Source organism: Elaeis guineensis, chromosome 6, assembly GCF_000442705.2.
Source record: "Elaeis guineensis isolate ETL-2024a chromosome 6, EG11, whole genome shotgun sequence".
NCBI lineage: Eukaryota > Viridiplantae > Streptophyta > Magnoliopsida > Arecales > Arecaceae > Elaeis > Elaeis guineensis.
The window spans coordinates 9,473,578-9,487,977 of NC_025998.2; the positions used below are offsets into that span (position 1 = coordinate 9,473,578).

At 40.1% G+C, this 14,400-nt stretch overlaps 2 protein-coding genes across 2 annotated transcripts; both read left to right on the plus strand.

The window, feature by feature from the left end:
- The first annotated feature begins 944 nt into the window (after window positions 1–944).
- Window positions 945–5,577, plus strand: LOC105047336 (serine/threonine-protein kinase RHS3-like). Its single transcript, XM_010926236.3, has 3 exons — window positions 945–1,276; window positions 1,977–2,865; window positions 4,609–5,577. Exons 2-3 carry the CDS (start codon window positions 1,985–1,987, stop codon window positions 5,462–5,464), a joined length of 1,737 nt encoding a protein of 578 aa, XP_010924538.1. The 5' UTR covers window positions 945–1,276; window positions 1,977–1,984; the 3' UTR covers window positions 5,465–5,577.
- Window positions 5,578–8,964: 3,387 nt separating this feature from the next.
- Window positions 8,965–13,242, plus strand: LOC105047337 (uncharacterized). The gene is made up of 2 exons (XM_010926237.4): window positions 8,965–11,561; window positions 12,633–13,242. Exons 1-2 carry the CDS (start codon window positions 9,104–9,106, stop codon window positions 12,968–12,970), a joined length of 2,796 nt encoding a protein of 931 aa, XP_010924539.2. The 5' UTR covers window positions 8,965–9,103; the 3' UTR covers window positions 12,971–13,242.
- The last annotated feature ends 1,158 nt before the right edge of the window (window positions 13,243–14,400 follow it).

A 14,400-nucleotide genomic window follows, 5' to 3' on the forward strand; every position in this document is an offset into this window, starting at 1 on the left:
ATATATATATATATATATATATATATATATATGACATTTTGACATTGTCGACCACAATGAATTGGATACGTTATTGTGTTTTCGTGGCTCCGGCATTAAAAGTTTGAAAAATATTCTCCATTTATCATAATAATTTATAAATATATTTTCTAAACATGGTCATAACCACGTATTGTACTCTACGATATTTTAATTTTTAACACACACACACACACACACACACACATATATATATATATATATATATAATATATATATATATATAATATATATATATAAGAACAAATTTGGATAAAATTGATCGGATTTAGATTCAGATTCGATCATATTAAAACTGAATAATAGAGATCTTACATCGGTGATCCAAGTTGTTGAATATGATCTACTATTTCAAAACTACTTGCATATCAAAAATCATATAATTTTAAGATTCTTAACCCATACATCAAGTGATCAAAAAATATATCTGATTCAATTTTTTTAGATCGATCAATTTTTGACTACTTAATGCATAGGCCAAGAATCTCTAAATCATATGACTTTTTGTGTACAAGTAGTTTTGAAGTGGTATCACATTTTAGGATTTAGATTATTGATGTAAAATTTTTATTATATAGTTTTGATCTGATCAGATGTAAGTCCAAATTTGATCAATCTGATTTCAATCTGATAATCTATTTTTATTTTTTTTATATATTTATCAAAAAAAATAATAAACAAAAAAAAAAGGTAAAGTGGATCAGAACTATTGGTAATTTATCTTATACTTATCGTGCTATTCCTCCAAACATTTTTCTCCCACGTGCACCACACGTACCTATGCAATGCTCTCCCGCCTCAATTGCCGTCCTTTTCCTTCGGCGATGGCTTGCACCATCTCCCGGTTTCCCACCCCACGTCCCCTCTCTCTCTCTCTCTCTCCTCTTCCTCTCTATGTGAGTCTATCTATATCTATTCTATTTCCTGCTCTGATTCCAAATCTATATTTATCCAGCTATTTACATATGCATGGATTCTCTTATTTCCCCCTCTTTTCTCTCTTCCTCTCCCTCCACGCTTTCTTCTCCTCTCCCCACGACTCCTCCTACCTTCTCCAATCCCTCGATTCTTTCGCGGGGGACTCTCATCACCAAGTCCTGTTCGGGATTATCCTGGTTCACGGAGGTTTCATCTCGTAGTTTTTCTGGGTTGGAGGTTGTGGAATTGATCGGGAATAGCTGACGGGGCCAAGAGAATATATCGGATTCCGAGGATTATTCGCAGTCGGACAAGCTTGGTATAAAATTATTTCTCCCTTCTCCCTCTTCTGGGGCATTTACGTTCCAAGCTTTCGCTTTATGAATCTATTCGAGATTCTGAATTTTGTTTTCGATTTATTAGTTTGAGGATTGATAACTTGGTACATAGGTCAGAAACCACCAAAATACATAAATTTTAGATTTTAAACTAATATAAATCATATTTTAATATTTGGGCCTTCAATATTGAATGGCCTACTGTTGATTTTAAAATCATTAGCTTCTTTATCAAAGCGTTAACATAAACGGTATGGTCCAATAATATATGTATAATTTGATAGAATTCATCAAAAATACATTGTTTTTGGTTAAATGGTAAGAACTAATGTAATTCAAGTTCATGGAAACAGAAAAATATACGAGAGTTATGCAATGTTAATAGCACACGTTCTGCCATTTCTTTTTCTTTTCCCATCTCTTGGAATATTGGGCCTTTTATAGATATTGAATTAACACTTTGCAAAGGGATAACATCGATTCAAAAAAAAATTTACTATATTGTTGTAAAGGTGAAGAATTTGCTGCTATATCTTTGATAATATTTCAGATTGCTTCGTGACATTGCTCAGAAACCAGTTACAGTCCATTATTCCTGTTTCCGCCATATATAACCATGCAACATTTTGACTCATCTTCTCATGGTGAGATTACATTGATAATTTTTAGTGTCTGATGCAGATATTCACATGGACTGTCAGATGAATACTGTTTTTTCGGATAAATCATTGTGCAAGAACAGAAAATCGGATCCAATTCCAAAGTATAATGGCGATACAATGACAAGTCTAGATCATGGTACTGGACCTGTCCAGTATCCCATTTCCAGCCTATACCCAAGCCCAAGCCAAATACCCGTTGCAAATCTAGAAGCAACACCAGAGAAAGGGGAGAAAGCACTAAGCAACAAGAAAAGATCTGATCCAGTCACCAAAGATGGTACTGCTTTGACATCAGGGGACTCATGTCCATTGTCAAGCCACCAACCAAACCCCTACCATAGTCTGGAAATAACAATGAAATCAGAGACATCATCCACCTCAATATCTACCTCGACGACAACATCATGCATGAAGTCAAGTGACGCAAATATCAGCAATTCATGTACCTCTGTAAGCCGAGACAGCACTGGTAGTGCCCACAGTGACAGCTTAAACAGTTCCACTACAGCATCCATCAAGCGGCACACTGGGAGTGATTCTCGTTGGAAGGCCATTCAGCTAGTTAATTCCGAAGATCCCCCTCTTGGCCTGAACCATTTCAAGCTCCTCAAGCGCCTTGGTTATGGAGACATTGGCAGTGTTTATCTTGTTGAGCTCAAGGACACTAGCACCTATTTTGCCATGAAGGTTATGGACAAAGTCTCACTTGTTAGTAGGAATAAGCTAATCCGGGCACAAACTGAAAGGGAAATTCTTGGCCTCCTTGATCATCCATTTCTACCAACTTTATATTCCCATTTTGAGACTGACAAGTTTTATTGCTTGGTCATGGAGTATTGCAGTGGAGGTAATCTACACTCTCTCCGGCAGAAGCAGCGTAACAAGTATTTCAGTGAGCAGGCTGCACGGTGAGCTTTTAACTTCTATTCTGCTTCTTTCATTTACTGCAATTTGTGTTAATTAATTTTGATAAATGCGATAAAATAATGTAGTATGTTGAAAGAAAATTACATAGAGTCTTCAGCTGAAAGGCACATTCTAGCATTTAGTCATTCCATTACAACTACCTTTAATATTTCTTTTTTCCCTTGGTGAACCTCCCTGTGGCATCTTCTGCTTTTTGTTTGCACCTAGGACATGTATTGGTTTTTCCCATTTCTTGCACTATTGTAATCCTTATTTATTGGTGTCTGCTCACTGTTGCTTAGTTCTAGGAGGTGAAATTAGAATTTCGTCTCGCTCTTTTTTACAACTGTGCAAGAATTTTCTATTTGGCATGGATTATTTGTGGTCGTGCTTTAATTGCATGACTAACAGGAAATGGGAAATTTCGTGGTTAAAGTAATTAGAAAGACTCAGCAAATAAAATGACCTTCTCTTTTAGCAAGTAAAATAAGCTATGCGCATTATATCACTCAAGATGCAGAACCTTTACTTAGATGGCATAGGAAATACTCTTGAAGCATGTACATCTCAATGTCAACCCTTATTTCCAGCACTAGATGTACGTACCATAGTGGAGATGCCCAATAAATGGTTGAAGCAATGTTTAGTAAATTCTATGATTGGCAGTCCACCTATGTAAAGCATCACTAATTTAAATGTGACAAAGGGGAGTAGCAGAGAGGATTATACAGGAATTAATAGCTTGTTGTGGTTGGGGGGGGGGGGGATGTGCAGAGAGAGGGTTGATGTATCAAGATGTTGGTTTATTTGTGGTTTAAAGCAATGCAGGAGCTTGGGTGAGCCTTTTCAGAGAGGGAAGGAAATTGGGAAAAAAAGGAGCAAAGAAGGGTGTCACAGTGGAATATTAGGGTGATATTATGAGAAGGGGAGGAATATCTCATATCTCAATGATGGTAAGGCATGCCTTTATTTCAGATGGTAAATACCTCATAAGGAAAAATATGGAAATATTGGGAAGGCATTCCGTACTGGGTGTTCAAATATTATGGAGATAGTGGGAAATTTTGAGTTGATCCATGAGAATCCAACAATTTTGTGTTCATAGATATTGCTTTAAGGATGGCATTTTACTTTAGAGTTCAGATCAGATTAGGAGTCAATATTACTCTGAACTATCTATGAGGATCCTAGTTTGGATTCTGTTCTTCTTCTTAGGTCATCACTAGGCAAGTCCTGTTCACAATCTTAAAACATGATTCATTTGGTACATATATTGATGTGTTGAGAGTAATGAACATTTTTTCTTGAAAGAAAATCGAACATAGTTAAAGTATGAAGCATGAGTTTTCTTTTCCCTAGGTGGATGCTAGAATGTTCTGTTTCTATTTTCTTCCTCTTTTTTCTTTTCTCTTCATTTCCCTTGCTAAAAAGAAACAGATTATTGTTGCAGATTGAAACCACAACCTCAATCATATTTTCTTTCTAAAAGATAATCCCCACTCATTACTCAATGATCTAGTCTCACCCTTCACTCAAAAAAAAATAAAAAATAAAAAAATCCACATTGTGTTGTTTTTCATCACCAGAATCTTCACTTCTTGCATACAGTTTTTGTTTGTGCCCCATATGAACATTTCCTGAGAGTCCAGGTTCAACAAATCAATCTATCATATGCTGTAGGAATACTTCAAACTTTGTTCATTTCAACAATTCGTTCATTTATGTTTCTTCATTGTTTGGAACAGTTTTTATGCTTCTGAGGTGTTGCTTGCACTCGAGTACTTGCACATGCTTGGTGTTATATATAGGGACCTGAAGCCAGAAAATGTTCTTGTTAGAGAAGAGGGCCATATTATGCTATCCGACTTTGACCTGTCGCTGCGGTGCTCTGTCAACCCAACACTAGTCAAGTCCTCATCCAACCATTCTCTCATCGGCGAAAGCATGCTGGACAGTGAGCATGCAGTGCAGGGCTGTGTCCAACCAACTGCATTCTTTCCCCGCATACTTCCTAAGAGGAACCGGAAAACCAAATCAGACTTTGGCCTTGACAAAGAGGCCCTCCCAGAACTAATGGCAGAGCCAACAAATGCACGTTCGATGTCATTTGTTGGGACTCATGAGTATCTGGCCCCTGAGATCATCCAAGGACAGGGCCATGGCAGTGCAGTTGACTGGTGGACGCTTGGCATCTTTTTGTATGAGCTAATGTTCGGAACAACACCTTTCAAGGGGTCAGGAAATCGAGATACACTTGCAAATGTAGTAGGCCGGCCATTGAGGTTCCCAGAGATGCCAGTGGTGAGTTCAGCTGCCCGAGACCTCGTTCGCAGCCTCCTGGTGAAGGACCCAGAGAAAAGGATTGCATACCGAAGAGGCGCCACAGAAATTAAGCAACATCCATTTTTCGAGGGGGTGAACTGGGCATTGGTGAGGAGCTCCACACCACCTCATGTACCTGAACCTGTGGACTTTGCACGATTCGCTTGCAAGGAAGTTCATAACCCTGGGAAGAAGGCCACTGAAAATGGCAGTACTGGTAATGATGCGTGTAAGGTCCACACAAATGATTCTTCTCATCTTGATTTTGAGTATTTTTGACCGAATATTTTGACTAGTTATAGAAAAAATATTAGTAAAATCATTGTTATACATCCTCGTGAGAGGATGACTTATCAATAGAATTTATTTGTGAGAGATTGAAGGCTGGATATTAAATCAATGAAAAGGTGCTTGGGCACTTTTGGTTCAATGACTGATGGTGGGGATCGTTTTCTTCCAACTATTTTCTCCTGTCTTTTCTTCTACAAAATTCTTTTGTTTCCTTTCGTGATTTGGTTGATGCTCCAACTCATTTTTATCAGAGGAATCTACATGGTAAACTAGTCTTCACTGTAAAACAAGGTTACCTTTAGCAACAGCTATTGGTTTGTATGATTTCTGTTGGGGGTATGGTGAACTTATTTAAATCAAAATGAAAAAGACTACTCTTCCTCATTGCATAGAATTATTAGTCGTGCTACTCATCTGATACAACAGCGGTTCTACTTGTTTGAACAGAAGCAGCTTTTGCTCCTCTGGTGATGTAATGTTTGCCTTGCTTTAACAATGTTTTGCTTTTGCTTGGAAGCCATCATCTATCTCATTTTTAGCTTTTAGATGGTCACCCTTGGCAAACTAAATTACTTCCCTATGCACGACCCTCTCACTTTATCTACTCTTTAACATGATTGAACACATATATGATGGCTGATTGTTTCCTTTCTGTTCCTCTGTACATGCTTTCCTATAACTTTTTAGGGTTCTCATATTTTTGTAGGCAGAATAGTCTTACTAATCAAATAAATCTCTTCATGGCTGACAATAGGAAAACTCTCTTTTCCAACCACGTGTTAACTAAAGAGATGGAATGAGTACATTCCTTCTATCTACCAACATCCATCTTTTCTTTTGCACTTTGTAGTCTGAATACAAGGCAGGGATTCGAACCATGCATGAAGGAAAAGCATGAGATGGACCCCAGTCGTCAAGGTAGATGAGCATAGAACTGTAAATATCTCCCGTCTTGAGTTACAGTTATTTTATCTTTCTGCTAGTCGGTAGTAATATCCTCCTCACCATCATTTTTCTCATCATCATCATCATCTTCTGTTTCCTTTGATGTAGCTTCTGCAGTGATTTGGAGAAGTGAATTTATTATTTAGATATTTTTGGTGATAACCACCACCACCGGGGTTCATAGTTGGACAAAGTTATAAGTGTGCATTCTTACTGGATCTTAAAGCATATGACAAAGAACCTCTTTTTTTTTTTTCTTTTTGCGGTTTAGGATTTGTTTGAATCCAAGCAAGCCTGGCATAAAGGTAGATCAATCTAAACCAATGAAAGTACAAATTATTAAAAAAGCAATAAAAACTAATAAGCCTCATGACATGTTCCTCACTGCATATCCTCAGGTAGATGAGCCTTCATGTCAGGCATCATTTAGTGCTAGTTTTACACTATAATTTGACTAAGAGTTCCATCGTTTTTCAACAAATTCATGGTAGTTGTGTCACTAGCATTTGCATATTTGTCTAAATCTCCAGATTTTTTCCTTTCCCAAGCACAATTTACTTTGGAAAATTCCAAACTTTCAAAAACTTGGAGAGCACTAGGTCAGTTCTCTTCCCCCGTCATTATATTTTGTGTGAAATGATATCTAGCTTTGGTTACAATACTCTGACCTTAACCTTCTATAATAGCACCATTCCATTCATCTAGAAGTGCATGGAAGCTTTGAATAATTCCAGATAATCTGATGTTTTCTTTTCAAATTGGACTCAAATTTTGATGTTAAAACATTCAATTCACCGCTTTATTCACAGGTGCAATTCACAAGGTCGGACAAATCATGAAGCACCACATCGCTGCATGTTGTACTGTGAATAGTGGTGGGTGGAGTGGTGGTAATGGCATCGTTTTTTTTCTTTCTCCATGACCAACTTTGAACCTTGATCCAGGCTCCACTAGACAATTTAAGGACTTGCTGTGTCTTGCAAAGTTACCAACACCTATTATTCTCCAACATTTGATCAGGTAATGACAGTTGATTCAGCCTTTGTCCCTCATGATTAGGGTCTGGAATAATTTGTTAAGATCTGGGGTTACATAATGTTGGATCTTTACTATAATAATCCTTGGGATCATTGATTGCATATGTAGACCCCCCTCATCTGTGTCAAAGTTGAATAATAGCTTGAGGTCTCTAATAGGGTTTAAGACCCCAGCTCTTGCTATAATTCCTATCAAGAGCCTTTTGACCTTGCAATACTGAATCATTAGCATCCAGCAATTTGGCTTCAAAAAGCTATTCTTTGTCAAGATAGGACCCCATGATGCTCCTAAATCATTAAATCTCACATCAGAACAACTTATATCCATGCATTCACTACCTACTGACCATTTTTTTTTTTTGATGATTAAAGCCTTAAAGACTGCATACAGAGGCTATGTAGCCTATTAATTTTCTAAGGTAGTGTTTGATTATCCTTTTCGTATTTCTGAAATAGGAATACGAATTTTCAGAGAATAGCTATTCACCATGCCTATTACAAATTTCTGTTTGGTTGGAAATCTGCTATTTCACCGGAAATAAGATACAATTAATGCAGTGTTATTCCATATACCTAGAATAAGATGCAATTAATACTCATTAAAGATCTAGAATAAGCTATTCCATGGTCCATCATGGAATAGCTAAACCAAAGTAGATGGGAAGATGCAATTAATGCAGGGTTGACTGGAATTGCTAAACCTACGGGGCCCACCACTATTTTTTCCTAGTATTTGGGCGAACAAGATGGACTAAGCCCTTATTCTACCTAGAATAAGGATATCCAAACACTACCTAATACCATAACCAAACTGGCTTCATGAGCCTACGTGCCATGCTTATTTCATGACAAATGCATCTAGTTGCACTACAGCTTAAATAATCTGAAAGTGATAAAAATTCAAACCCATTATCTCCACCGGAACAAGGGTTAGATACCTACTAGCTAGCAAAGCCCTTATTGGTCTGTTACCAAAAAAAAAAAAAAAAAGCCCTTATCGGTCACAAGGCCTCCTCGCAAACAGATAAACTCACGAGCAGAATAGAATGGTGACCAATTTTATACAAATGAATACTTGACAGTGCTAGTGACAAGGCTTACATGAAACAGTTGATGTATGGTGCTTCCTCTCTCATATGGATGACTAAGCTGACACACTGCCTGCAATCAAGGAAGCGGAGGGTGTTTCAGAAAATTTATTCATGAAGAGGGGCTTTCCACCAAGGGCTCCCTCTGATCCGACGGGCTGTTGGATCCGCTTTTAACACACTCGATCGCTTTAGCTTTTCTTTTTCAAAAAGAAGAGAAAGGAAGAAAGAGAACCCGAAGGCCAAGGCACACGTCCGCTTCAATGCCATTCCTCTGAAGTCTGAACTCTGCTTGAAGTTACCTTTGTTTCTCTTTTCCTTCTACTCTCGCAATTAAAAGCATCAGACATCTGAAGAACCTACTCGCTCTTCTGTCCCACAAGGCTCACCCATGGCTCTCTTCCTCTCCTCTCCTCCTCCTCCTCCTCTTCCTCTTCTCTCCTTCCTCTGCTTCTCCCACCAATTCCCCGAGTTTATCTCTAAGGAAGCAAGCTTCAATCTTGGTTTCCCTCAAGCAGTCTTTATACACCTCAGACTACTTGCTCCAGAGCTGGAACATGTCAAGCCATGCAGCCGTTTGCTCATGGGTTGGTGTCCGATGCGACGACACCAAGCGTTTAGTAGTCGAGCTTAATATATCCAACTCGAACATCTCTGGTTTCATCTCCCCAGCAATAGCTGAGCTCCATAGTCTTAGATACATTTCAGTAGCCGGAAACAGTCTCTCCGGTGAGTTCCCACCTATCGTCACTAAGCTCTCGGGCCTTCGACATCTCAACATCTCCGACAATCAGTTTAATGGTACCTTGGCTTGGAACTTCTCTACAATGGTGGAGCTCCAAGTGTTTGATGCTTACAACAATGACTTCTTTGGGTCCCTACCTCTTGGCCTTTCTATGCTACCCAAGCTTCAACACCTGGACCTCGGCGGGAATTATTTCTCAGGAGCCATCCCAGCGAGCTATGGCGATTTCAAGGCCCTGAGCTATCTCTCGCTCGCTGGAAATAATCTGAGTGGGTTCATACCTGCCGAGCTCGGCAAACTCGGTGGTCTAAAGCAGCTCTACTTGGGCTACTACAACGAGTTTGATGGCGGGATCCCGGCCGAGCTCGGGATTTTGGCAAATCTAGTCCATCTTGACCTATCAAGCTGCGGCTTGGAGGGCCAGATCCCACCTCAGTTGGGAAATCTCGAGAATCTGGACACTCTCTTCCTGCATGCTAATCAGCTCATTGGCATCATTCCTCCCCACTTAGGCAACTTGAGCAGTTTGAGATATCTCGACATCTCGAACAATGCTCTCACCGGCGAGATCCCGAAAGAGTTTTCCAAGCTCCAGGAGCTCGTCTTGCTGCATATGTTCTATAACCGGTTTCATGGTGAGATTCCAGAGTTCATTGCTGAGCTGCCAAATTTGGAGACCTTAATGCTCTGGCAGAACAACTTCACCGGGGCGATCCCACCTGAGCTCGGGCGGAATGGCAAGCTCCGAGAGCTTGATCTGTCGACCAACAAGCTCACTGGATTAGTCCCAAAAGCTCTCTGCTTTGGTAGGAGGCTGGAGATACTAATCCTGCTCAACAACTTCCTCTTCGGTCCCTTGCCAGATGATCTCGGAGCATGCTCAACACTCTCAAGGGTTCGAATGGGTCAGAACTACTTGAGTGGTTCTATTCCCCGGGGATTTCTCTACTTACCGGAGCTGTTGCTGATGGAATTGCAGAATAATTATCTTACTGGAGTGATAACAGAGGAGCCAACAAAGAAGCCTGGGAAACTAGGCCAGCTCAACCTCTCAAACAATAGGTTGTTTGGGCCTCTGCCATCATCGATCGGAAACTTCTCCGCATTGCAGATTCTTCTCCTCGACGGTAACCAGTTCACCGGGCCGATACCGCCTCAGATGGGCCTACTGAAGCACATGCTGAAGATAGATATGAGCGGGAACAACTTCTCTGGTAGAATTCCCCCAGAGATAGGTGATTGCCTCCTGCTCACATACTTGGATTTGAGCCAGAACCAGCTCACCGGACCGATCCCAGCTCAAGTCTCTCAAATTAGAATACTGAATTACCTCAATGTCTCATGGAACCACTTGAACCAGAGCATCCCAAACGAGATTGGAAGCATGAAGAGTCTAACTTCAGCCGACTTCTCGCACAATGATTTCTCCGGTAGAATACCGGAGACCGGGCAGTTTGCTTATTTCAATGCCTCATCTTTTCTTGCGAATCCTCAACTCTGTGGATCTGTTTCAAATCCATGCAACTTCTCATCGATGTCGCAGTTCCAACCAGACCAACAACATGGTGTCAAATCCCAACTCTCGGGAAAATTTAAGCTCCTCTTTGCACTTGGCCTCTTAACCTGCTCTATTGTTTTTGCCACAACAGTTGTCATCAAGACCCGGTCGATGATGAGAAGGAACTCGAAGTCATGGAAGCTCACAGCATTCCAAAAGCTAGAATTTGGGAGCGAAGACATCGTAGAATGCCTCAAAGAGAACAGCATTATAGGAAGAGGAGGAGCTGGAATTGTCTACAGAGGAACCATGCCGAATGGGGAGCAGGTTGCGGTGAAGCGGTTGCTGGGTATAAGCAAAGGCTCTTCACATGATAATGGATTCTCTGCAGAGATACAGACTTTGGGTAAGATAAGACATCGGTATATTGTGCGGTTGCTCGCATTCTGTACTAATAAGGAGACTAATTTGCTCGTCTACGAGTACATGTCGAATGGAAGCCTGGGAGAAATACTTCATGGGAAGAGAGGAGGTTATCTCAACTGGCAAAGTAGGCTTAGGATTGCAACTGAGGCAGCGAAGGGATTATGCTACCTGCACCATGATTGCTGTCCTCCCATACTCCACAGGGATGTCAAATCCAATAACATCTTATTGGATGAAGACTTTGAAGCTCATGTTGCAGACTTTGGCCTGGCCAAATATCTGAGGGACACCGGAGTCTCCGAATGCATGTCAGCCGTTGCAGGTTCTTATGGCTACATTGCTCCAGGTATGTGCTCGAAGCTTTGTTTAGAATTTAGCGGCTTGAGGTTAACCCAATTGATCTGAAACTTTCAATTAGTTTCAGTTATTTTGATAATAGATCTTCTCTAGTATTTTATGTTCCAGCTTATAAGTAGAAAAAGAAGTGCAACTTGTGCTTCCACGATCCCAAGGAAGAAACTGTTTGCATATCTATATATCTAATAAATTATTCCTTAAAAAATATATCAAATTAGTTATTATATATTAGAAGGCATTAAGTGGACCCTCAAAACCATGAACGGTCCTCTAGCCTTTAGACCTATCACTTCTGGTGCTCAGATATTCTCTGAGTGATTCTTTTCTTTTCTTTTTTTTTTTTTTGGGTACATCCGCTGAGTTATTCTTTTGATGAAGAAGATATACTCAATAAAATACACTGGTATTTGGGGCTAAAGCAATGAGCTTTATCTAGTGCATTCATAAGAAAGAGAGCACTGAGTACCCATCTCCTCAAAGAAAGAAAGCAGCATCCCTTCCTTTTGCTTTTTCCCTCGTTCCACCATTTGTGTCACCAATCTTCTCTCTCCTCTCCCCCCCGCTCCCTCTCTCTCTCTCTCTCCTTCGAAACCCATGCCAGTTTGCTTTCAACACAATAGCATCACCTTTTTGACCCAAACCCATCATTCAGTCAATGACAAACCCCAGATTCCAAACACTGTCTCATAGGAATCCTGATTGGGATCCATGCTTTATATTTTCTCCAATTCCTAGAAGCAAAAAGCACATAAATAACAGGATAAAGTTTTTTTTTTTTTTTTTCCTTTTTAAGAAGGAATAAAGTATTGGCAGCGCCTCATTTGCCTTTTTCTTCCCATATATACAAATGCCCCATCGGCCAGGAGCCATATGTTGTTGGACTTGTCATTTATAAAAAATTCTCACTTCCAACCTGCATGACATGACATGGATCCGAAGGTTATCTTTCTTTCACAAAAGAAATAATGACAGGTTCATATGTACCGATCTCGATCTTCAAGCATAGCCATAACAATGGTTGCCTATCTTTTTTTTATTTTTTATTTTACTATATTTGCAGAGTATGCATACACCCTGAGGGTTGATGAGAAGAGCGATGTTTATAGCTTTGGAGTTGTTCTCTTAGAGCTGATCACCGGTAGGAGACCAGTGGGGGACTTCGGAGAGGAAGGACTAGACATTGTCCAGTGGGCAAGGATGAACACAAATTGGAGCAAAGAAGGGGTGGTGAAGATTTTAGACCCGAGGCTGATCGATGTTCCATTGGAAGAAGCCATGCAGGTGTTCTTCGTGGGGATGCTCTGCGTCCAAGAGCACAGCGTCGAGCGGCCAACCATGAGAGAGGTTGTTCAGATGCTTGAACAGACGAAGCAGTCATACAGTATCCGGACGCTCTGAGGTCTTCAGCGCCTTAAAAAAGTCACTGCAATTTAGTTTACAGAGAGCTTTTCCTCTGCTGCATGGTGGGTGTTATAATGAGGAGGAATCATCCTCTGGTTGATGGGGTTGTTCTTTGTCAAATTATATGTACTGGTGCATGTGATGGGTGCAGTCTGTGCCCACTTTATCTCTCTAATTTTATATAAAACTTGTTAGATGTCCCTATTAATTGTTTGCATTCCTGCCAGTTTGGTAACACTCAATCTGAGGTGCTTGATATACTCTCAAATTCCTCGATATCAATCTAAGAAGCTGCTACTAAACATGGACACCTCTGACAACTTCGGCTATCTTATTATTATTATTATTATTATTGACAGATGGTACTGAACCAATTATATTTTAATGCTAACGATGTGGTCCTGAGCGAAGGCAAAGTTATGGCTCAGTGCAGGCATGACTAGAGATTCCGTGATAGACCTCATGGTCCTAATCCATGCTGTAGGGGCACACAGGACTCTTTGTGTCTGTAAGAAGGTTCAGGTGTTGGTAGGGGCAGGTCCTGCCTTATGTGCATTATTGCTGGTGGAACTAGTTGCTTGCGACCAACATAGCGACATCATGCTAGTGTCCTCCATGAGTCACGGCAAACTGTGTCCACAGTAGCCAGGGGCATTGAAACACGTTTCGATAATTCAGGAAGGAGAGCAGTAGTTGCCCAACGAACAGAAGGGATACTTGTGGGGATCAAAATATTCCATGTACATAGAGAAAACTTGGTGGATATTCATGAAGGGACTTAGCAACAACTGGAGTGCATTTCACTGGAGTCTGGTAGCATTTTATATATACTGCTATTTTAATTGTGTGCTTAAATTTTGCTAAAATAATGTTTTTTTTTTTGGGTAAGATGCTAGAATAACGTTTGATGGACTCTCAAGTTGCATTTCAAATTGTTGCTGGCTAGCACCTAAGAAGTTTGTGGCATCACAAGTAGAATCCTTCGAGTCCATGACGAGAAGAAAGGCATGAAATCCTTTGAAGAATGATGGTTATGCAGCTCAGCAATGGGGCATTTTGGCTATGATTGGAGGACCAATGCAATGCTTCAGAAGAGGATAGAGAATTGATTTTGATAGAGGTTGGCCTGCATGTTGAATATGGCTGTTACGCTCTATATATAGACATGCAACAAAGTGCCTAACATGATCCAACCGACATTGTGGATTTTTTTAAATATATTTTCATTTTTGCTAAGAAAGTTTCGTTATACAATTGACTCCATGCACGGAATTTCGAGGAGAATACTAAAAATTTAAGGATCCATTTGGTTGGGATATGTCAGATTACAGTGTAATCTGACGATTCTTAGAAATCATTTATCTAAAAAAATAGTTATAGAGGAAAATAATTTTTATTATATTTGGTTCATGCAAAAATTATCTAAA